The following is a 23140-nucleotide window of genomic DNA, read 5'->3' on the forward strand; positions in this document are numbered from 1 at the left end:
GGTAGCGTGAGGTATGAATTTAAATTTGAATGTTGTAATGATCTGAACTGTAGGTGGTATTATAGTATACAGTTCAATTTGGATTTATTTTTATTTTTATTTTTTTGAGAGGAAAGATAAAAAGAAAAGATAGGATAAGGTGATAAAAGAGGAGGATTAGTAGAAGATTAACAGAACTGGAAGTTAAAAGAAAATAGGAAAGGATAGGATAAGGAAATAAAGGACTTCACGATTGCCCGTACTTCCTCTGTTGTGTTTCTTGTGCGAGTATAAAACACTTCATGGATTTGATGTGTATTTCAATATGTTCTGTGTATTTTAATGTGTTTATTATCTGTACATACAACTTAGATTTAAGCTTAAGATAAATTTTACAGTCAAATTTCTAGTCCTGAAGAAGATAGTTTTATACCCATGTACCTGAAAGTCAAAATCATAACACATAACCAATTCACACTTAACATGCCCAATTTGGACACACTCAGATATGGTGTTTCCTTACGGCATCTCCCTTTAGACAGGGTAATGTCAATTATAGCTTGATATATATGTAAAGGTCTAATTTATGTTCAGCTGATGAAGACCAATTAGAATCGAAACCGGTACTGTAAGCTAATTCTTACAATAAACAGTATTGATAAGGTGGGAATCCTTTCTTATCTGTACATGTATAATCTGTCAATACGGAAACGGAACTCATAAATCAAGATAAAATTGAATTCTAAAATACTACATAACTAAAGTTATAAAGAATTACATTTCTGATCATTTATGTCATACATTGTTACCATACCGGCTTTGATAACACAGATATTCATGAATTTGTATTTTTGTTGCCAAGTCCATATCAATGCCAAGCCACAAGAAAATGGGTTAACAGAATTTAATTAAAGTCGGTATATAGAGTCAGGGAATAAGAAATTACAGTCTAAGTTATAAACCATTTTATTTGCCCTGTATGAAATTGTAGTTTAGGGAAAGGTGCCTAAAATTTAATTTTTAAATACCTATGTTATTGGTCCTATCGAAAAGTACTATATAACAAAAGTTATAGAGAATACATTTCCGACCATTTATGTTTTATTTGATTTTACCGTACCAACTATAATAAGAGTGGTATTTTAGAGTCGGAAGAAAACTAAATGTGAAAGCCTACAATACTGAAAGCGCATAACATTGATCAACAATAACATTACACTGACCATTGTTTGTGGTGGTGTTCTTTGTCTCTTATGCTGCCGCTCAACTCCGATAGATGGGATTACTGCTGCGTACCGAGCATAACGGCCTGACTGAATACTGACGGGAAATTGCTGGGGAGTTAGAAAACTTTCTTCTTTAGCATGTCATTCCTCTGCTACATACATTTTCTGATACCATACTGCTGGTACGTAACTCACTGGTTCATCATAGTATTCCAGCTATTCGATCCCTACTCCGACGCGCTGTTTCGAATGAGCAGTGTGCACTATTACGGCAAAGGCTCACTTAGTAGTAGTAGTCTGGTCTAGAATTACAATTTAGGCATATTCCAAATTATAGCACCACAATTCACTAAATAACTCAAAATTCAACCCTGAAAGGAGCTGTTTCTTAAAATGAGCTTCTTCCTCTTCACTTTTATTAAATTCTACATTCATTTCATTCAAAATTAGCAGTGAAGAGGGGATTTCTCCTCTGGCTTGGAGGAAAAAATTGCCTCCAAGTCAAGATAGATTTTTCCGCCGCCAGTGTAGTGAAATGAGATTTCCGACTCATCAGGCACTCCTAGGAAACAGATTAGTAAAAGGGCATAGTTTTTGCCCTGGGACTCTCCACTATTTGATCCCACCCTCTCCGTAAAAAGTCTAAGAGTGTTCACGGATCACAGCTGTCTGCAGCCTGGTCATTCCAGCTCTCGAACTTTGAACTGTTAGATCGGCAGCATAGTACTGTTTGTTAAAAGTGAGAAAATGTGTGGTTTTTCATTTGATTGAGTATTTCATGTGAAATCATTGCTTTTACTGACGCCATTCCTACTGATGTCATTGTAATGACCTATGTTCATTTCAGTTGGGAAAGCAGTCTTTCTGAGGATGTAAAAAAGGCAGGTGGAAAATGAGTGTCTGCGATTATAATGCAATTCCCCAACCTGATTGTGACTGATAGTACGCAAGCGGGTTACCATTACTATGAAAATTCCCCAACGCAGTCTTCATATGAGAAAAGACGTTTGGTGATTTCTCCGTCGCGTTTCCAGGGTAACATTAAGAGCTATGCAATTTAATACAGTTCTGCTCACGTGTACACTACCTAACCTAGAATTCTGTATACAATGTAGAATTCCGTAGCGAAGCACGGGTAGGCTACATCAGCTAGTTTTCTATTTAAATTTATATTTGAATTTGCAGGTTTCTGTTCTGAATGGTTTGGAAATTAAGAGATACTGATTTTCCATCATTTATTATTTGAAGATCATTTTGAGACCATTCAGATAATTGCTCTGCAACAGCATCAGTAGACTGCTGCAGAGCCTCGTTTGTTTTACCTTTTTATTAGAAGTGTAGTATCATCCGCAAACAAAATCTTCTCACATGAATCAATATTCTGTGTTACGACATTTATATAGTAAAGAAAAAAAAGACAGCCCAGGACTGACCCCTGTGGAATTCCAAATTTGATGGTATTGGTGTGCTGAAGAGTAAGGCATAGGGCCCAATAACATGAAAGTAAAGGAGTATTTAACTACCAGAACCATTTGTTAACATTACATACCTCCCCCCCCTTTCAAACCCCATGACATTACAGCCCTTGAAGGACTTTAGCCTACCAAGCGACCGCTGCTCAGCCCGAAGGCCTGCAGATTACGAGGTGTCGTGTGGCCAGCACGACGAATCCTCTCGGCCGTTAATCTTGGCTTTCCAGACCGGGGCCACTATCTCACCGTCAGATAGCTCCTCAATCGTAATAACATAGGCTGAGTGGACCTCGGACCAACCCTCAGGTCCAGGTAAAAATCCCTGACCTGCCCAGGAATCGAATCCGGGGCCTCCGGGTAAGAGAACCTTTACACCACGGGGCCAGCTGCTACTTAGAAAGGTGAATAATAATCCATAGCAGTCTGTTTCTCCATGAATGAAACCAGACAAATTACTCAATTATTGAAGACAAATTACTCTCCTAACCTACATTAATATAAATAAATTTGCTTACTGGGGGGAAAAGAAGAAAAAATAAAGGAAGCTAGCTGTTTTGCACAACTTTTGATTTCATGATTACAGCAATAGGACCTTCAGTTTTATGTGGAATCCAAACCACAGGGATGAGACTTTCCGTTTCAAAAATCCCACATGCATTGAATGGGATTCAAACCAAGGCCGTCTTAGCAAGACTTCAAGAACAGTCCCACTCGGCTATCATGTCCCATTTACTTATTCTAAAAATTAATGTTAAGTATCATCCTACCCCAGAAACTGATCTCTAACAAAGGCTTTTTACAAGAACAAATCCTACAAGGTTCCAATTTTGCTCTAATCCAACCTCCTTCCTTCAAACCTACCGTATTAGAAATTCATAGTCGTGAGAGATATATTGTATGCCTTTCCTCTTAATAGTATATTGCAGAAATAACAATTGCTAGCAAGAAAAAGTAAGATTAGAGTTACACTTCAAACTCACTTGAGAGGTTAGGTTGCAATCTACCACAATCCATTCTGAAGTGACAGGCTAGGCCTTTGTTAGGCCACTCAAGCAAGCACATGTTACAATGTCCATCAGCAAGGCAACATGCTGTTTCCCAAGAACACAAACACAAGGAAATACTTAGAAAAACTGCAGAAAATGTACTTCTGGAGATAGTCTGTCCTCATACTTGTAAAAAAAAAAAAAAAAAAAAAAAGATTTAAGTACCAGTATATTTAATTACTTCAGTGTTCATACCACATGTACTTAATTTTAAGCTGATGAGTCACCAGCTTACCAGCCATGCTGGCTATGTTTTCTTTTTACAATATGCTTTATGTTGCACAGACACAGATAGGTCTTACAGCGATGATGGGATAGAAAAGGGCAAGGAGTGAGAAGGAAGCAGCCGTAGGAAACCATAGGAAAACCATCTTCAGGGCTACTGACAGTGGGTTCGAACCCACTATCTCCCGAATACTGGTCGCACTTAAGCGAGTGCAGTTACCGAACTCAATTGCTTGCTATGTAACTGTATGTCTACCCTTCAGTCCTGTTTCCTGATACAGGGATGCAGACTATGATTGTGACAATACAGAAATTAAGTTAACACTCAGGTCTGCCTACTTCCTCGCCCTTTACTTACAGTATAGTAAACACTGTCAAATTTCCAGAAGTGGCTATAGAAATTAACCTGAAATGAAGTATTAACACAGTATCCTACTAAAAACTATAACATACTACAGAAATAACGAACAAATAACCAAATCCTGATATAGATTCATTAACTTACTTATATATGAGTTTTTAACAGTTAGAATGGAGTCACTAATGTAGCACATAATAAGGCTCAGCTCACATGTATCAACATGATGCCTTATTTTAAAGTTGTTAACATCACATACCTCTACCTTTCCTAATGTGCTACTAGGAAAGGTAAATAATAATCTATTGCAGTCTGTTTCTCCATGAATGAAACCAGACAAATTACTCAATTACTCAAGAAAAAATACTCTCCTGACCTACATTAATATACATAATCCTTGACCTTAAATGTCTTTTATCACATAGTTTTCAAAAGAGAAAACATAATATATAACCCTCCCAATCAAAATTATCGATAATCAAACACATTACCCACCAAAAATACTACGGTGTACATTTTCAGAGTTCCAGGAATTGCACTGTAACATAGCTGAAGAGATGAAAGAGCACAAGAATTGGTGTAAGGGTGCAGATATTCTTCACAGGTAGCTGTCACAGTAGTAAATTTACTAAATGCCACCATCCTCGATCGTATACACCAACACGAAGCACTCACGATACTGCATTAAGAAGTTTACTTAAAACTCCCGTTATCTTATCAAAAGAGATTGCTGCTGAACTTCTCACGTCCCGCTTTCAGCAGTTATACACAAGCAGGAGAAAAAAAAAAAACCATACAAACAAACGTTGGAACGGAGCCAACAGCTGAGTTTTTGTACGATGACGATCGCTCATCGAGTAGGAGTAGTGGAATTTGAAACGAAGGTTACTGCGATATATTACTAAACTTTTTTTAAATGTATAGCTCTCTCTTTTGAATGGCTGAGATAAATAAGGCTGGTACGAAGCATAAAATAAAAACTAGTAATTGACATTAGATCAAAAATACAAATTTTCTTAGCTAGAATATCACAGATCTATCTTAAATTTAAAGGATATTCGACGTATTACGTACCACATATACAGTTACGTAAATTCTCAAGGATTCCGGTATAGCAGTACATCCTAGGCGAGTAGTTGCAGCCGCACATGAATCCGTCCACGGATGAACGTACTCATGACAAGTACTAGTTAATCTTTGGAATTTACTGAATGAGGCCATAATTAATTCATAATCATCACGTTTTCTCAGCAACAGTTCGTGTCTACCATTTGTTGTTTGAAATTCACTTCACTTGGCACTCGCGCATACTTTACCCCTCCGACTGAGCATATAGGCCTATTAAAATACGTCCGATTTATTTCCAACATTACTACCAACTATAGGGTAGGAAAGACATCTGCCAAAGTGACAAAGGGACCGTCGTATCTCGCGGTATGTCTGTTGGCAGCCATCAAATGTTATCCGACTTTATTCCGTCTGATGACGATAATATTTTCCTTGAGTAAGTTCTACACCTATTGCGCAGTCTCGTCGCTGTGGGGTTTCAATGTAAGGACACGTTCGGCTCGCCAGATGTAGGTCTTTTGATTTGATGCCGTAGGCGACCTGGGCGTCTTGATGAGAATGAAATGATGATGAAGATGACACATACACCCACCCTCCATGCCAGAGAAATTAACCAATTATGGTTAAAATCCCCGACCCTGCCGGGAATCGAACCCGGGACTCAGGTGTCCAAAGGCCAGCACGCTAACCATTTAGCCAAGGAACCGAAAATTCTACGTTGAAATCTCGAATAATACATCGAACTTGTCACACAAGGACCTAAATGAACTGGGTTTAAACATATCGACGACAGCACAAAGCAAAAAGTCCAGTGGTGAAACTACTTGGAGTCATTTGAGGCAATGCCTACCCTACAAAATATGATTAAATTATATAAATATCGTAACAAATTTATCTGTTATTGTTATTGTGCTAAAACTACAATATCTCTATTTAAAATGTTCTACATGGTTGACAGCAGGCTATGTGCTTCGCTGATCGCCCGCTAGATGGTAACAGCGGACTACTTGTTCCAGGACGAATCGTCCTGCTTGTTCTGACAGGGAGGCAGTAAATAACTTAACTCACCCAGGACTTTTTGTTTTGTTCGCGTTTCGCCTGGCGATGATGCTGGGTGGTGGAGGAAAGTTAGGTTGCCGCCACGGTTACTAGACTAGACGGTAGGGGTCATCAGTTGGGTGCGCAGTAGCAGACCACGCCTCCTGACGTCACGCGGTCCTCAAGTTCGCTAAACCAAGCAGAGCTCCATTAGTCTACTGATATTAATTAATTTCGTGCGGCTATTTCTAGCCGAGTTCAGCCCTTGTAAGGCAGACCCTCCGATGAGGGTGGGCGGCATCTGCCATGTGTAGGTAACTGCGTGTTATTGTGGTGGAGGATAGTGTTGTATGTGGTGTGTGAGTTGCAGGGATATTGGGGACAGACACCCAGCCCCCGGGCCATTGGAATTAACCGATGAAGGTTAAAATCCCCGACCCGGCCGGGAATCGAACCCGGGACCCTCTGAACCGAAGGCCAGTACGCTGACCATTCAGCCAACGAGTCGAACGTCTACTGATGGTGTTTACCTTCGTAACAGTGTAAGAGTTTAATTTTTCTCTGCTGTGCCATGGTGTGTTGAGGTGTCGCTGGTTGCTTTAACCACGACAGACACCAGAAGGACTTATACATGCAATGTCATCGTTTTCCAAAGAACAGTGGCATTAAATTAAAGTGGATTAATGCCTGTAAACGGACTGATTCGTTTACTGTTGAAAATGCTCGTGTGTGCTCTGTACACTTCGACGACTCGGACTACGAAGGGACTTGAAGAGTGAGTTATTAAATATTCCAATTAGACGTAACTTAAGGCGTGAAGCAGTACCACATTTATATTTGCCACTGAGTAGTAGGTAAAGATTTAGCGTGTCAGTTCATTAAAGATTGTGAAAATAAGGGCACAAAAGCGAAATCATCGTAAGGAGATACGGCAAATTTTATGATTGCAGGCACCAATTGAAGCAGAGAATGTTAATAATGCAATATTCGGGAAGGAATTAGATAACAAAAGTAAACATCAATGTTTCTGTGATGAGAAAATTGTTGAAGTGACTGCTGAATTGGAGTTAATTATACTAGAAAACTGTGGCTTAAAATAGCAACATAAGGATCTTCAGGAACGTCTTAGTGTAGCTAATACCGAGATAATAAAATTAAAAAGTAATGTACAAGTTTTCGAGGGTACTTTTTCTAAAAGTCAACAGCAAGCTTTAATAAACGGCAGAATGTCAAGCTGGTCATCTGAGGACATTGCTAAGGCAGTCACCTTGCAGTCTATATCTTTGTTCTTTTTTTTACGTCGCACCGACGCAGATAGGTCTTACGACGACGATGGGACAGGAAAGGCCTAGGAATGGGAAGGAAGTGGCCGTGGCCTTAATTAAGGTACAGCCCCAGCATTTGACTGGTGTGAAAATGGGAAACCACGGAAAACCATCTTCAGGGCTACCGACAGTGGGGTTCGAACCCACTATCTCCCGGATGCGAGCTCACAGCTGCACGCTCCTAACCGCACGGCCAACTCTCCCCGTGTATATCATATAATGCATTGTGTTTTGTCAGAGACGTAATTAATTACCCTCTTCCTAGTGAAGTTTCAATCAAACGATGGCTAAGACAGTTTTCTATTTCTCCTGGGTTCATTGAGTTGAGCATTAATATCTTAAAAATACAGTCAAGTATTTGTACAAATTTTGAAAGAGATGTTCTCAGCTTTGATGAAATGAAGGTTAACAACGACTTGTGCTTTGATCAAAATGAAGAAATTATTATTATTATTATTTTTTTTTTTTTTTTGCTAGTGGCTTTACGTCGCACCGACACAAATAGGTCTTATGGCGACGATGGGACAGGAAAGGCCTAGGATTTGGAAGGAAGCGGCCGTGGCCTTAATTAAGATACAGCCCCAGCATTTGCCTGGTGTGACAATGGGAAACCACGGAAAACTATCTTCAGGACTGCCGACAGTGGGGTTCGAACCCACTATCTCCCGGATGCAAGCTCACAGCCACGCGCCCCTAACCGCACAACCAACTCGCTCGGTAAAATGAAGAAATGATTAGAGGACCCCATGATAATGTCCATGTCACTGTAATGAGAAGTTTATCTCTAAAATGGATACAACCTAGCTTCTACAACTTTGATACAGCGATGTCAAGCGAACTGTTAGTAGAAGTAATTCAAGTCGTAGAAACCACTGCATTTAAAGTTAGAGCAGTTGTATGTGACATGGGACCTTCAAATAAGAAATGTATGACTGATCTGAGTATTTCGTTGGACAAACCCTCGCTGGAAAACCCATCAAGTAAAGAACGTAACATGTGATTTTCTTGCGATGTGCCTCATGCACTTGGATTACTGCGCAAGGATATCAACTCAAAAGTGGGCAATCTGTTTCAAAAGAAGCATTTACAAAATTAATTGAAATGCAAAGTGAGGGCGAAGACCTGCAATATGCGCATACTCTTTCAATGAAGCATATTCTTGTGTTCTGGAACGGAGAGGCAAAATGTATGGAAAGCAGTTGAACTGTTATCACTGACTGTGGGTAAAGCAATATGCCAAAACTTTCCAGAGCTCAGCTATGTAGGAGAGACTGCAATCACTATTAATAATGGATTTGACGTCCTAAACTCCCGTGTCCACGTGTGTGGTACAAACAGCTTAAAAAGTGACTATGGGAATTATATAGAGCAACAAAATCATGCTCTTGACAAATTATTCGAATTAATTTTCACCATGGGAAGCCTCTTTCCCCTAAAAACGAGTGACCCCTGACATGGTGGAAGAGGTTGACGTTTCTTCAGAGGCTTTTCACCAGCATTCCACCGGCCAGTACACATTCATAAATAATTACTTATACAATATAATAAGGTTAGGTTTTTACAATACTACTTACCGTCAACTGGGGTTACTATGGTCACTTTTTTCATTTTTTTGTGAATATCTTGCACATTTTATGAGATATCCATGTAAAAATGAAATATGATTTAGTATAAAGTGTTGGGTATCATCCCCTTACTAAAATAAATTTTTCGAACATCCGGCAATTGTCTCACATCTGAAAATGTAGTGGCCATAGTAACCCCATGGGGTGGGGACACTATGGTCATATATTAAAATCACTCAAGAATTGTTACTAAATATCCAGGAATTAGTAGGGGGTGACTATGGTCAAACAGAACAGGTTTTTACAAGCATATTGATGTAAGAAATCTTATATTTAACTATAGTCTAAAGCTAAGAAATTACAATTATGACAAACATTTTGAAAAAATTTCAAAATGTGTTTAATTTGTCCTTTTCATTTAAAATTGTCTCATTTCAAGTTGAAGCCAGTAAACTTTATATAGAAGCTTAGCTTACCCCCACTTTTGCTCAACTGGAGGCAGTAATATTATAAGAATTTCATTCACTTTGATAACAGAAATGCTTCCTTTGGTCACACAAAATAATTCATGACATCTTCTAAGAAATGTAACTTACACTTCATCTTCTTGACAAGTAGCATCATGATCTATCACTTTACTATGTAACGCAGTTTTGTTCTTTTTGGTACTAAACTCAACCAGAACATAGTCTACTGCTGTTGGTTTCCTACAGCATTCATCATTATCTTCTTCTTCTTCTTCTGCCATCATGCCTACTTTCATCTCTTCTCAAGTTTCTTCATCACTTCCGTTCAAATGAATTTCAACATCATTTTCAGAGTCTGATGAATCTTCTCTTGTATGCCTTTTCTGCTTCTTTCTGAAGACTGATAGCACTGACGTTTCACCACTTGTTCCTGCTTGAAACTGATCTTGAAGAGGTAGACAAGGTTCAATATCCTCCAAAGAGACACTTTTTCTTGGCTCAACAAAACATCTCTTCTTTCTCGTGGGGCCATTTCTTTACTTTGCATAGCGCATTTCTTTCAAGAAACTTAAAACTGACTCAGCAAAGTCACCAACAACTGAAGAATTACTGTCAGTTTCTAGGACAGACCTCAGCATTTTGCCACTAACACTGAAATAAAAAGGACACAAACATAAAGTATGAAATAAACAAGTGAATAATAAAGTATAAATATATAAATGTATACAATATTTAACAAGAGTAATCTAATATAATCCAAAAGACAATTGCAATGAGTTTTTTTTTTTTTGCTAGGGGCTTTACGTCGCACCGACACAGATAGGTCTTATGGCGACGATGGGATAGGAAAGGCCTAGGAGTTGGAAGGAAGCGGCCGTGGCCTTAATTAAGGTACAGCCCCAGCATTTGCGTGGTGTAAAAATGGGAAACACCGAGCTCGATAGCTGCAGTCGCTTAAGTGCGGCCAGTATCAAGTAATCGGGAGATAGTGGGTTCGAGTCCCACTGTCGGCAACCCTGAAGATGGTTTTCCGTGGTTTCCCATTTTCACACCAGGCAAATGCCGGGGCTGTACCTTAACTAAGGCCACGGCCGCTTCCTTCCACTTCCTAGGCCTTTCCTATCCTATCGTCGCCGTAAGACCTATCTGTGTCGGTGCGACGTAAAACAAATAGCAAAATAGCAAATAATGGGAAACCACGGAAAACCATCTTCAGGGCTGCCGATAGTGGGATTCGAACCTACTATCTCCCAGATGCAAGCTCACAGCCGCGCTTGCAATGAGTTGATACTCATGACCATAGTAACCCCCCCCCCCCCAAAAAAAAGAGACAATTGTACTATTGTTTATAAATTTGCACTTTTAAGGTACAAAACAATTTCTTATAAAGATAAAATTACATACATTCCTTCACAAGGGATAAACAAAGGTAAACAACACTTCCAGATGACATTTAGAAGCGATGACCTAGGAGCAACAATGAACAGTTTAGCCAACTGTTGTTTTTGTCAAAAAATAAGTGTTGAAACAAATAATAATCAGAAAAACGCATTTCAGGTTAGAATCACAAGTTTTCCCTTTCTGGAAAGAAAAATATGCCTAGATTGGAGGGAAATTTGAAAATTGAGATTTTAAAAATATATAATATATAAATAAGCCTCAATAACATTTTTCCTCGGTTTTGACCATAGTCACCTCTGGGACCGTTGTCACCCCGGCTGACGGTAATACTAACAACCCGCCAAAACAACGGTAAAAAGCATCCCGTGCAATTGGTCATGTTTCTTTATCTTTAGTAAGTAGTTTTAGAAATAAAACTGCGTACAAAATCGTTCTAAAATCACTGGACGGATAGAAAATACTAAAACCGAAACGTAAATACTTTATTTGCGTGGCGAAAGATAATTTAGTAAGCTACTGAGAAAGCTACTAGAACTGTTCGTGTTAAGCAGTGTTATTATACTGTATTACTTGTAATGCTCTGAAAAATACTGAAATAAATGACAACATAATTATCTACACGTAACAACTGGCAATTATATTTGACAAAATTGAAAAATATCAAGCAAGTGATTAAATAAAAACAAGCAAATCATTAACAGAAACGCACAATTACAATAGGTCGTGTTCACTGCAAGCTCGGCAGTGGAGGCCACATGACGTCACCAGCCAAAGCGAGCCTGCGCGTGACCCCTACCGTCTAGTCTAGTAACCGTGGTTGCCACTCTCGCTCCTCTCACCGCTCAAGTCTATGGCCCGTTGAGGCAGCGCCTCCTAGAGAACAAGGCCTGGCAATACGATTCGTGACGTCACGCGACTGGGCCCAGCGCGAGTGGATAGTAGATGAAGCTAATTCCTTACGATAATTGAAAAATACGCTGGTTAAACTATATTCTACGAATATTCTTTATCGTAGGCGCGCATATCGGAAGCGAAATTAGTAATATACCGTAATAATTAGGAAGAACAATTAAAAATGCAAGAAAGAATTAAGTTTTTTTAAGAGTCTTAATATTGAACAACTTTAATATTATGCCTATATGCCACTTCCTTTCATATATTTAAGAATCAAAATTATAATAATAATAATAATAATAATAATAATAATAATAATAATAATAATAATAATAATAATGGCGTATATGGCCTCCGAAGAGGCCTGGTGCAGGTCATTCTCTAGTAGACGGCCTATTAAGCGACCTGCATGTCTGTGAAGATGAGGGCCCTAACTAGGATGATTTCTAATGTTGAATACGCCGCACACACCCAGTCCCCGAGCCATTAAATGTAACCAATTAAGGTTAAAATACCCGACCCGGCCGGGAATCGAACCCGGGACCCGCTGAACCGAAGGCCAGTACGCTGACCATTCAGCCAACGAGTCGGACAGGGTCAAAAATGAGCAGTTCCTTTTACAAAACTCGGCATAAGACCTCTCTGTGTCAGTGAGACGTAAAGCCACTAGCAAAAAAAAGAAAACTTTTACAAAACTGAACTTGCTGATAAAAGATCAAAAACAACATGTAAGAACAACAAAAGCTATTAAAAAAAATAATAACGTATAAACTACCTTACCTACAGGATATTAGTAGCAGTCCAGGTACATACAAGCTGTAATGCTCAGTGTTGTCGGTCATGATAACAGGTAAACATTTTTTTTACAATAGAAGCCTAACATAAGTTAAGGGGGTGAAGAGCTCACAAAATTTAGCTGTTATGCAAAGAGAATGATTACAGTACATGCCAACAATAGTTTGTTCATCAAGTCATCAAAATTATATTCGCATTCCCTAGTTTATATAAATGTACTCTTATGATTTTGGACCTTGATTCAAATAACCAGAAGAGGGGAAATATTGAAGTTAAACTAGAAATAAAACAACTTATTAAAAAGTATGAACTTAAATTTGAAAAGTAGCATGCCAATTCTGATAACATTTGAACTGACCTTCACCCAGACATTTTCTGAAATTGTTCTCAATTTAACTTCACCAGGTTGCTTAAAATTGAAATGGACATGAGGTGAACATGATATAAGAAAATATAAAAGGAAATCTCTTTGAACATTACTTGTTAAAATCCTAAGAAACCATATTAAGAACTTGCATCCCTGCCATTAAATTCATAAAAATGTAGCAGAACACACACTGAACTAGTCATTTCATGCTTTATGAACCAGCTGCATTGTATAGATATGACACACATGAGATCAATTAAGTAATTAACCCCCAAGTTTTCACAGATGCATGTTACATTCATTACATGCAATAACAAAAGCTGGAAGGAGTACTTTCTCCAAGAGAAAATTCATAACCAAAGTGTGAATAGGCTATAATGCTGGAAGAGGAAATTCATAATTGAATTCACAATTACTCAAACAGGAATGTTTACTACTGAAGGAGCTTACAGTGATTAACCCTGAATTCAGAAATTTACACATTCCCTTTCAGTGGAATTCATAAGAGGTTCATTAAATGAGTAATTAATAATAGTAATGTACTCAAAAAATGAGAAAGCCTCAGCTTACCACAGACAAAAGAAAAGGAGGGTTAATAATTTTGTAGGATATGTGCCACCAAGGTAATGAAACATATTTGTTAAATGGTAAAATACCTGTTTAAAATAAAAGGTGCCCTCTCAAATGTAACATTACTCCCTGAAAATTTGACACCTGGCAATAAACATGATAAAATAAAAGTGCTCTTGTGTTATTATTGTGTTCCCTTCTAAAGAAACTACTATGGAAAACACAGCTACTAAATTTGGCAATGTGTCAAGAAGTACATACTGTAGATACAGAGATCTTGTTGCCCAGATAATAAAAGAATAGCTCAATAAACTTCTAAATATTGTCACATTATCAACATAATAAATAATATGGCATGTACAAAATTAAAATACAACCCCCTCAGCTTACATTCACCTAGATAAAAATGCTCTCGTTTATTAATTCATGGCACCACTTACTTCACAGGACCATGTCATGTCTTAGATATACAGTACCGTATCTGGTTGATATTAATATAAAATGAATAGTTTAGGGAATCTGCTACCTGGGTGACTGCCCTAAATGCAGATCAGTAGTGATTGATTTGATACATACTCAAGTATCAGTCAGTCACTACTGATCTGCATTTGGGGCAGTAACCCAGATGGCAGATTCCCTATCAGTTGTTTTCCTAGCCCTTTCTTAAACGATTGCAAAGAAATTGGAAATTTATTATTCCACAAGCATACCACAAGTTCAATAATACCACACCCAAACCAGGTAGGAATTTCTGGAACCAGCAAACCCACCCCAGCATAAGCAATTCTTGTATTGGATGACAATTGTTGCAGAACAAGTAGCACAATTACCACAGTTTTTGAGTGATGGAGCACTTGTGTTGCCACAGGTACTCAAACACTTCTTACCAATTCAAACAAAAATATTGCTATTCTTAAATCAACAAAGGCAACCAACCATTGCATTGAGAGATTTAGTAGACAGTATTACGTGTTTATCATAAGTAGTAAAAGTACCCTATGAAGTATATGAGATGAAGTTATAATCAATTTTGTGTTGTAATATGCATTTAATAATACTTCATATTAACACAAGAAGTGAAAAAATCTTGTAGGACCTAAATTGCCTACCATGAGACACAAAGCTAGCAAATAACAACACACCAATATAAATGCAAGTGTTTCTAGTTTAGAAAATACTGTATTCACTACTATCAGTGTGGGATAGATGTGGGATAGGCTCATTCTTGATTAAAACGAAGTAAACACACTGTATCTTTTCAATGCAGTTCCAGTCTTCTTTTAGAGATATTGAACTTTTTTTTTAATTCCTGGAAGTTCTTGAAAGAAACAGTACTGACATGAGCTTTATAGGTCTCTAAACTTTGAACAAGAGCCTTGGCCAAACTTTCATTGTCTACTCGACAACGCCTATCATCTGGAGCTTCTCGATGGGCAGATGTGGTATCAGACAAGTACTCTGGGCAGTTTGGAAACTGAGAAGGAACAGCTCCTAAAACGTTTAGACCAAATTAGAATGTATTCACCTAGATAAAAATGCTCTCGTCTATTAATTCATGGCACCACTTACTTCACAGGACCATGTCATGTCTTAGATATATCTGGTTGATTTTAATGTAAAATAAATAGCACACAAGGAGACATAGAAAATCATTGAGTGAATGTAATTTACAATAATTATACAGAACCTAAAATAATTGAAATAAACACAATAACATTGCTGTCTAGCCTGAACTAAAAATATTAACCCACACCAAGGTATATTCCCTCATGCGATATAATAAATATAACTGCCTCACTTGCAGTTAAGGGTTCAGCTAAGAAGGAATACTTGAAAGCCAATACCTACCTTATATGCCTTCATAATTCAGGGCCGATAAGTTTTCCCAGAATATCACTATACCCACAACAGTAGTCCTATAAAGTAAGGTGAATACTCAGCACATCCCAAACTAAATGTAATAACTGGTAAATTCAATACAGCAAATGCTTAAATCAGTAAGATATAAATCACCCCGAAAAAATCTACTATTTCATTTATAAATAGCAAAGATATAAGAGACCTATCCACAAACCTTTCACAAGCCTTGGATGAGATAAAGGTGCAGTCAAAAATTTCCTATTTCTCTCATCATACATGCTGGTCGTCCATTCAACCTCATGAGTTTTGAAATGGAGCTCGCACACCTACAACACAGGGCTCCATTTCAAGGACCATCCCACAACTTAAGTCATTGAATGATTGAAATCAGATACGATATACCAATAACTAAGACTTACCTTTGCATTTTTGGAAGGAACGAAATCATCACGGCGAATAGCTCTTAACCTCTTAGCTCTCTTCGAGTCGTCAGTTGAAAATGAGAAAACATTCTCTTTAGGGCCAGTGCGATAATTGCCCTTACAATTTGGAACACTGCATTTCTAAGGCATCGTTATTCATAATTTGAAAAATCGCAATTCACAACAACACACCATTAAAAATAAACTCAGTTCTAACCTCACGTGGTAGCCATACCGGCATTTTAAACACAATTTATTAATATTAATAATATTAATATTAATTAATAAGTACTAACACCCTTCACTGAACTTACACTAATAGGAATATTAAGCGAGTGTTAACACACAAGATTCGATTAAGATTAAGATTATATTTATGTTAATCGAGTCTTGTGTGTTAACACTCGCTTAATATTCCTATTAGTGTAAGTTCAGTTAAAGGTGATAGTACTTATAAATTGTTAATATTGATAAATTGTGTTTAAAGTGCCGGCATGGCCACCACGTGAGGTTAGAAATGAGTTTATTTTTAATGGTGTGTTGTGAATTGCGATCACTGTTTTTCAAATTATGAATAACGATGCCTCAAAAAAGCAGTGTTCCAAACTGTAAGGGCAATTATCGCACTGGCCCTAAAGTGAGTGTTTTCTCGTTTCCAACTGACGACTCGGAGAGAGCTAAGTGGTTACGAGCTATTCGCCGAGATGATTTCGTTCCTTCCAAAAACGCAAAGGTAAGTCTTAGTTATTAGTGTATTATCTATGATTTCAATCATTCAATCACTTAAGTTGTGGAATGGTCCTTGAAATGGAGCCCTGTGTTGTAGGTGTGTGAGCTCCATTTCAAAACTCATGAGGTTGAAAAGACGACCAGCATGTATGATGAGAGAAATGGGAAATTATTGACTGCACCTTTATCTCATCCAAGGCTTGTGAAAGGTTTGTGGATAGGTCTCTTATATCTTTGATATTTATGAATGAAATAGTAGATTTTTAGGGTGAATTATATCTTACTGATTTAAGCATTTGCTGTATTGAATTGACCAGTTATTACATTTGGAATGTGCTGAGTATTCACATTACTTCATAGGACTACTGTTGTGGGTATAGTGATATTATGGGAAAACTTACAGGGCCTAAATTATGAAGGTATGTAAGGTATTGGCTTTCAAGTATTCCTTCTGTGCTGGACCCTTAACTGCAAGTGAGGCAGTTCTGTTTATTATATCGCATGAGGGAAAATACCACTTAGTGTGGGTTAATATTTTTAGTTCAGGCTAGACAGCAATGTTTTTGTGTTTATTGCAACTATGTTAGGTTCTGTATAATTATTATAAGTTCAATGATTTTTCTCTGTCTCCTTGTGTGCTATTCATTTTATATTAAAATCAACCAGATATATCTAAGACATGACATGGTCCTGTGAAGTAAGTGGTGCCATGAATTAATAGACGAGCGCATTTATATCTAGGCGAATGCATTCTAACTTAGTCTAAACGTTTCAGGAGCTGTTCCTTCTCAGTTTCCAAACTCCCCAGAGTAACTTACTTGTTTGATACCACATCTGCCCACCGAGAAGCTCCAGACGATAGGCGTTGTCGAGTAGACGATGAAAGTTTGGCCAAGGCTCTTGTTCAAAGTTTAGAGACCTATGAAGCTCATGTCAGTACTGTTTCTTTCAAGAACTTCCAGGAATTTAAAGAAAAATTAAGTTCAATATCTGTAAAACAAGACTGGAACTGCTCTGAAAAGGAACAAATTTAGTAGCTCTATTTTCCATAGTAGTTTCTTTAGAAGAGAATACAGTAATAACACAAGAGCACTTTTATTTTATCATATTTATTGCCAGGTGTTCTGTTTTCAGGGAGTGATATTACATTTGAGAGGGCACCTTTTATGTTAAACAGGTATTTTGTCATTTAACAAATACGGTTCATTACCTTGGTGGCACATATCCTACAAAATCATTAACCATCCTTTCCTTTTGTCTGTGGTAAGCTGAGGCTTTCTCATGTTTTTTAGTACATTACTATTATTAATCACTGAGTTGATGAACCTCTATGAATTCCATTCAAAGGGAATGTGTAAACTCTGAATTCAGGGGTAATCACTGTAAGCTCCTTTAGTAGTTAACATTCCCGTTTGAGTAATTGTGAATTCAATTATGAATTTCCTCTTCCAGCATTATAGCCGATTCACACTGTGGTTATGAATTTCCTCTTGGAGAAAGTGCTCCTTCCAGCTTTTGTTATATAATGAATCTAACATGCATCTGTGAAAAATTGGGGATTAATTACTTAATGATCTCATGTGTGTCATATCTATATAATGCAGCTGGTTCATAAAGCGTGAAATGAGTAGTTCAGTGTGTGTTCTGCTACTTTTTTATTAATGTAATGGCAGGGATGCAAGTTTTTAATATGGTTTCTTAGGATTTTAACAATTAATGTTCATAGAGATTTCCTTTTATATTTTCTTATATCATGTTCACCTCATGTCCATTTCAATTTTAAGCAACCTGTTGCAGTTAAATTGAAAACAATTTCAGAAAATGTCTGGCTGAAGGTCAGTTCAAATGTAATAAGAATTGGCATGCTACTTTTCAAATTTAAGAATTTCAATTTTTTCCCTGTTCTGGTTATTTGAATCAGGGTCCAAAATCATATAAGTATATTTATTTACACTAAGGAATGCGAATATAATTTTGATGACTTGATGAACAAACTATTGTTGGCATGTACTATAATCATTCTCTTTGCATAACAGCCAAATTGTGTGAGCTCTTCACCCCCTTAATTTATGTGAGGCTTCTATTGTAGAAAAAATGTTTACCTGTTTTCGTGACCGACAACACTGAGCATTACAGCTTGCATGTTCCTGGACTGCTACTAATATACTGTAAGTAAGGTAGTTTATACGTTATTATTTTTAATTAGTAGCTTTTTCTGTACTTACATGTTGTTTTTTATCTTTCACCAGCAAGATCAGTTCTGTAAAAGCTTGCTTTTTCTTTTTTTTTTTTGCTTCGCACCGACAGAGAGAGGTCTTATGGCGAGTTTTGTAAAAGGAACTGATCATTTTTTACTCTTAAATATACGTAAGAAAGTGTCATATAGACATATTATTAAAGTTGTTCAGTATTAAGACTCTTAAAAAATTCTTGTTTGCATTTTTAATTGTTCTTTCTAATTATTACGGTATATTACTCATTTCGCTTCCGATATGCGCGTCTACGAGAAAGAATATTCGTAGAATGCACTTTAACCAGCGTATTTTTCAATTTTCGTACGGAATTAGCTTCATCTACTATCCACTCGCACTGAGCCGTGGTGGTCACAGCTGAGCCCAGTCGCGTGACGTCACGAATCGTATTGCCAGGCCTTGTTCTCTAGGAGGCTCTGGTTGAGGCATGCCTCTTCTGCTATTCGAGTGTGTAGAAATTCCTAGTGCGAAGGCGACAGTGAAGTACCTACGTATTGTTAATTATCTTAGTGCGCACGCTATTCTTTCGAGTTAGTAAGCAATCAGTGCATTATTGGCAATATTAGTGACAATTCAGACATAGAAACAACCAGTCCAATTTCTGAGTTTCTGCTGTGTAAAACAAGACTGACGTCATCTGGCTGAAACTCGCGTTTGAATAATGAGTGAAGCAGGTCCTTTCGGGAGCTTTACAAGTCTTTTGAACAGTGGCGGCTGGTGGTTTAAAAGTTCAGTGGTGCACAATTGTTACCATTGATATAATATGATTACAGGCTAATTTTCAAATTCAGATACATCAACAATACATTTTATTATTAAAAATAAAACAAACATTTTACATTTCTATTTTCAGGAATATTACTACAACCTTAGCCTACAAGGAATACAAAGCCTGCCCAATAGCCACTCATAGCTGTCCGCCCTGTGGATACTATATTTGCCGCTAGAGGCGCTGCAATTCAACCTCACATGAACACCTCGGTTGGCGGTATTTCTACACGTTGTATGCTAACTGGTGACGTTTACTACGAAAGATGAATGTTAATACTGATAGAAATAATGAAACTCAATAATGATTTTTTTCCGAATCCTTGGCTGAATGGTCAGCGTTGAGGCGTTCGGTTCAGAAGGTCCCGGGTTCGATTGCCGGCCGAATGGGTGATTATAATCACGTCTAAATAATTCTTCTGGCTCTGGGACTGGTGTTTGTGTTTGTTGATATAGTGATTACTAGACCTCGGATTTTTAGGTGCTAAAATGTTATTTTAGCTGCCTAAAACAGACTCTGAAATAGGCTCTACAATATTTTTAGGCAGCTGCAGTTCTACGTATCTTAATATGCATTATTTAAAACACCATGTTGATTTTGCTAAATTGATAATAATTCGTTGTGGGGAAATATAAAACAAATTTCACTCACCTCTAGCTGCAAACGTCGCAGAATATAGTTTTACCATCCGATGTGAAACGGGTAAACACTTGCAAATTGAGGTTGAATTGGAACCTGACACTTTCGGCTTAATTCACACACTGACCAAATGGGAAAAAGGTATTGGTGTACTGCTGCGTTCCGTTTTATAATCAAGGCTCTAGAAATAAAGTTCCTGGAACTAGTTTCCATGAATTCCCTTGCTAAGAGCCAACTAGGGAATTGTGGATTAAAGCAATAAACAGACAAGGTGTATGTATGTTTAGTCATCAGCCCGAAGGCTGGTTGGATCCTCAACAGTTCCACCATGAGCTGTCATCGATGGCCTAGGCATCACTGAAGAGGCGTACTAGGGAAATGAGGAGTGAGGTAGTTTTCCGTTGCTTTCCTCACCGAGCCAGAAGTTGCCAAGCCCACTGAAATGCATGCACCAACCGACCCTATGAGCAACAGTTTCACACCATTCATAGCAGGAACTGGCTGCGTAAGGAATGGCATTACTAGCATCGCTCATACCTTAGTCACTTTCGTATTGTCAAAGCCAAGGATAAGTCAGAGACAGATCTATGAAAGTAACAAAATTGTTCTAGCCCATACCAGAAGACTTAGTGCAGTGTAAATAAAATTAGGTTACTTATTATTATTGTTCCTGTTCAGATGATAATAATTTCCTTATTCTGTTGTGTAAGTGGTACCAAGGATAAGTTATGGAACCCTAGTGACCGCTCCGTCGAGTGCTGCATTGGCATATATTGGAGGGCATTTGGTAAGAGTTGTCGAAGGCCACATGCCATGTCAAGAGTGTGTTGATTAAATGAGTAGTATCCAGAGTCCATCTCCACTAACGTCATTAATAAAAATCAAAGACGGTGGTGGTCTCACGTCTCAGGTATCCAAAGCCAAGTTTTGTTTCACTGCTGATGAAACTGGGGCAAGTAAGGGATGAAATGTTATCGGTAACGCTGGGCAGTCCAAAAATAGCACAAACATTAACCGAAATACTGTTGCCACGTGTTGCTAAAAATCCTATTCTACTGTGTGGGAAAAGTGATCATCCTGAGGAACAAAGCAGAAGAATACTGCAGAAGTTTCTGCACCCCTCTGTCACTAACTACGCTAATGGCATGACAGATAAGTATCGCCGAGAATCAGGGGCGGCTTTTCAGGGGAAGAAGGTGAAGTGCCACTTCACCATTTATTTTTACCAGAATGATTTTTTAAAAATTTACTTTTCTTATGACATTTGTTGGTTTTACGGAAAGAAAATGTTTTTTGTACGGCGTTTGGAGCACCAAGAGTTTGCATTACTTGATGAGAACCAGGGAAACTCACGAAAGCGCTGGCTGTTGGCCACCCACAGTACGGCGCGTGAGCTTGAGTGAAGACGAGAGATTCAGCAGCTGGCCTCACCTCCCAAGTGCCGCTTGGCCTTGGCCGTTGACATGACAACAGTGACGTCACCCGCGTACTTAACTCAGTGCGAAATGTACAAGTGAAGTTGCGGGAAGATCGGAATGTTTTGTCTTCCCTGCGTCATCCTGTGTGATGTACGAGTACTTCCGCATCGTGGTTCATTCGTAGTGTTGTGCTGTTTTATTTAAACATGTATCCTGTTTATGACATAGTGTGTATTTTATTATAAACACCATTTTCACATTGGAGAAACGAAGATCAGAATGAAGTTCTACGTTTTGGTCGCCCTACTGAATCACTGCGAATTTGTGCTACAAAAGAAGTGAAACATTCCGGTAAATTTTACCATCTTAGTTTCAAACGATCGTGGTTTAAGACATTTCCATGGTTGTGCTCCTCTCCAGCTCTACAGAAGTTGTTTTGTTGGCCCTGCTTGCTTTTTAGCAATAAAAATAACGTTTGGAATAAAGAAGGATTTTCAGCCCTTTTGAACATAACACGTTCTTTACATAAGCACTCAGACTCTGCAGAACATATAAAATGCCAGCCAGATTTGAGGACTTTGGAAAGAAACTAAAATACGATCTCTGATGCCCTGAAGGAAAATGCTAGACTGTATATTGTACACTTCAATGAAAATGTGCGTTTAAATAGGCTTTTCCTTCAGTTGGTAATTGATGCAGTGCTCTATTTAAGTAAGCAAGAACTAGCTTTTCGTGGTCATGACGAAACATTAAATTCAATAAATCGTGGTAATTTTAAGGAATTGTTAACATTGCTGGTATTAAGGAGCCCTGCAGAAATACAAAACCAGTATTCTAAGATAAAAAGTGTGTTTAGTGGCGAATCAAAGAGTATTCAAAATGAGTTAATCGAGTGCATTTCAGAATACATCGATGATTTCGTAAAAACAGAATTGACAAGTGCTGATTTTTTTTTCTGTTCAGGTGGACGATACGACAGATATCACACAGGTGTCTCAGTGTTCTGTAATTGTGAGGTTTGTCAATGCTGACGGGGCTATAGTGAAACGTTTCTTAGGTTTCCATGATGTAAGTGCTGACAGATCCTCAGATGCTTTGTTTGTCTTATTGGACAAAATTTTGGGACCATTCGATTACGAGCACAAATTAGTAAGACAGTGTTACGATGGTGCTTGCGTGATGTCTGGCCATTTAAATGGACTCCAGAGAAAGATGAAAGAGAAAGCTCCTCTTGCAGTATTTGTACACTGTTTGT

General features: G+C 38.0%; 1 protein-coding gene across 2 annotated transcripts in view; it reads right to left on the reverse strand.

The window, feature by feature from the left end:
• Positions 1 to 5629, reverse strand: part of LOC136857491 (transmembrane protein 135) — a 357287-nt gene extending 351658 nt beyond the window's left edge. Inside the window, exon 1 of one of the 2 annotated variants that reach the window (XM_067136183.2) lies at positions 5381 to 5629. In XM_067136183.2, coding sequence (XP_066992284.1) covers positions 5381 to 5527 — 147 coding nt within the window. In that variant the 5' untranslated portion in view covers positions 5528 to 5629. Of the gene's footprint in view, positions 1 to 4801; positions 5063 to 5380 lie in introns of those variants that run through there. The other variant, XM_067136180.2, reaches the window with a different exon arrangement.
• Between the last annotated feature and the right edge of the window lie 17511 nt (positions 5630 to 23140).

Source organism: Anabrus simplex, chromosome 1, assembly GCF_040414725.1.
Source record: "Anabrus simplex isolate iqAnaSimp1 chromosome 1, ASM4041472v1, whole genome shotgun sequence".
Lineage (NCBI taxonomy): Eukaryota > Metazoa > Arthropoda > Insecta > Orthoptera > Tettigoniidae > Anabrus > Anabrus simplex.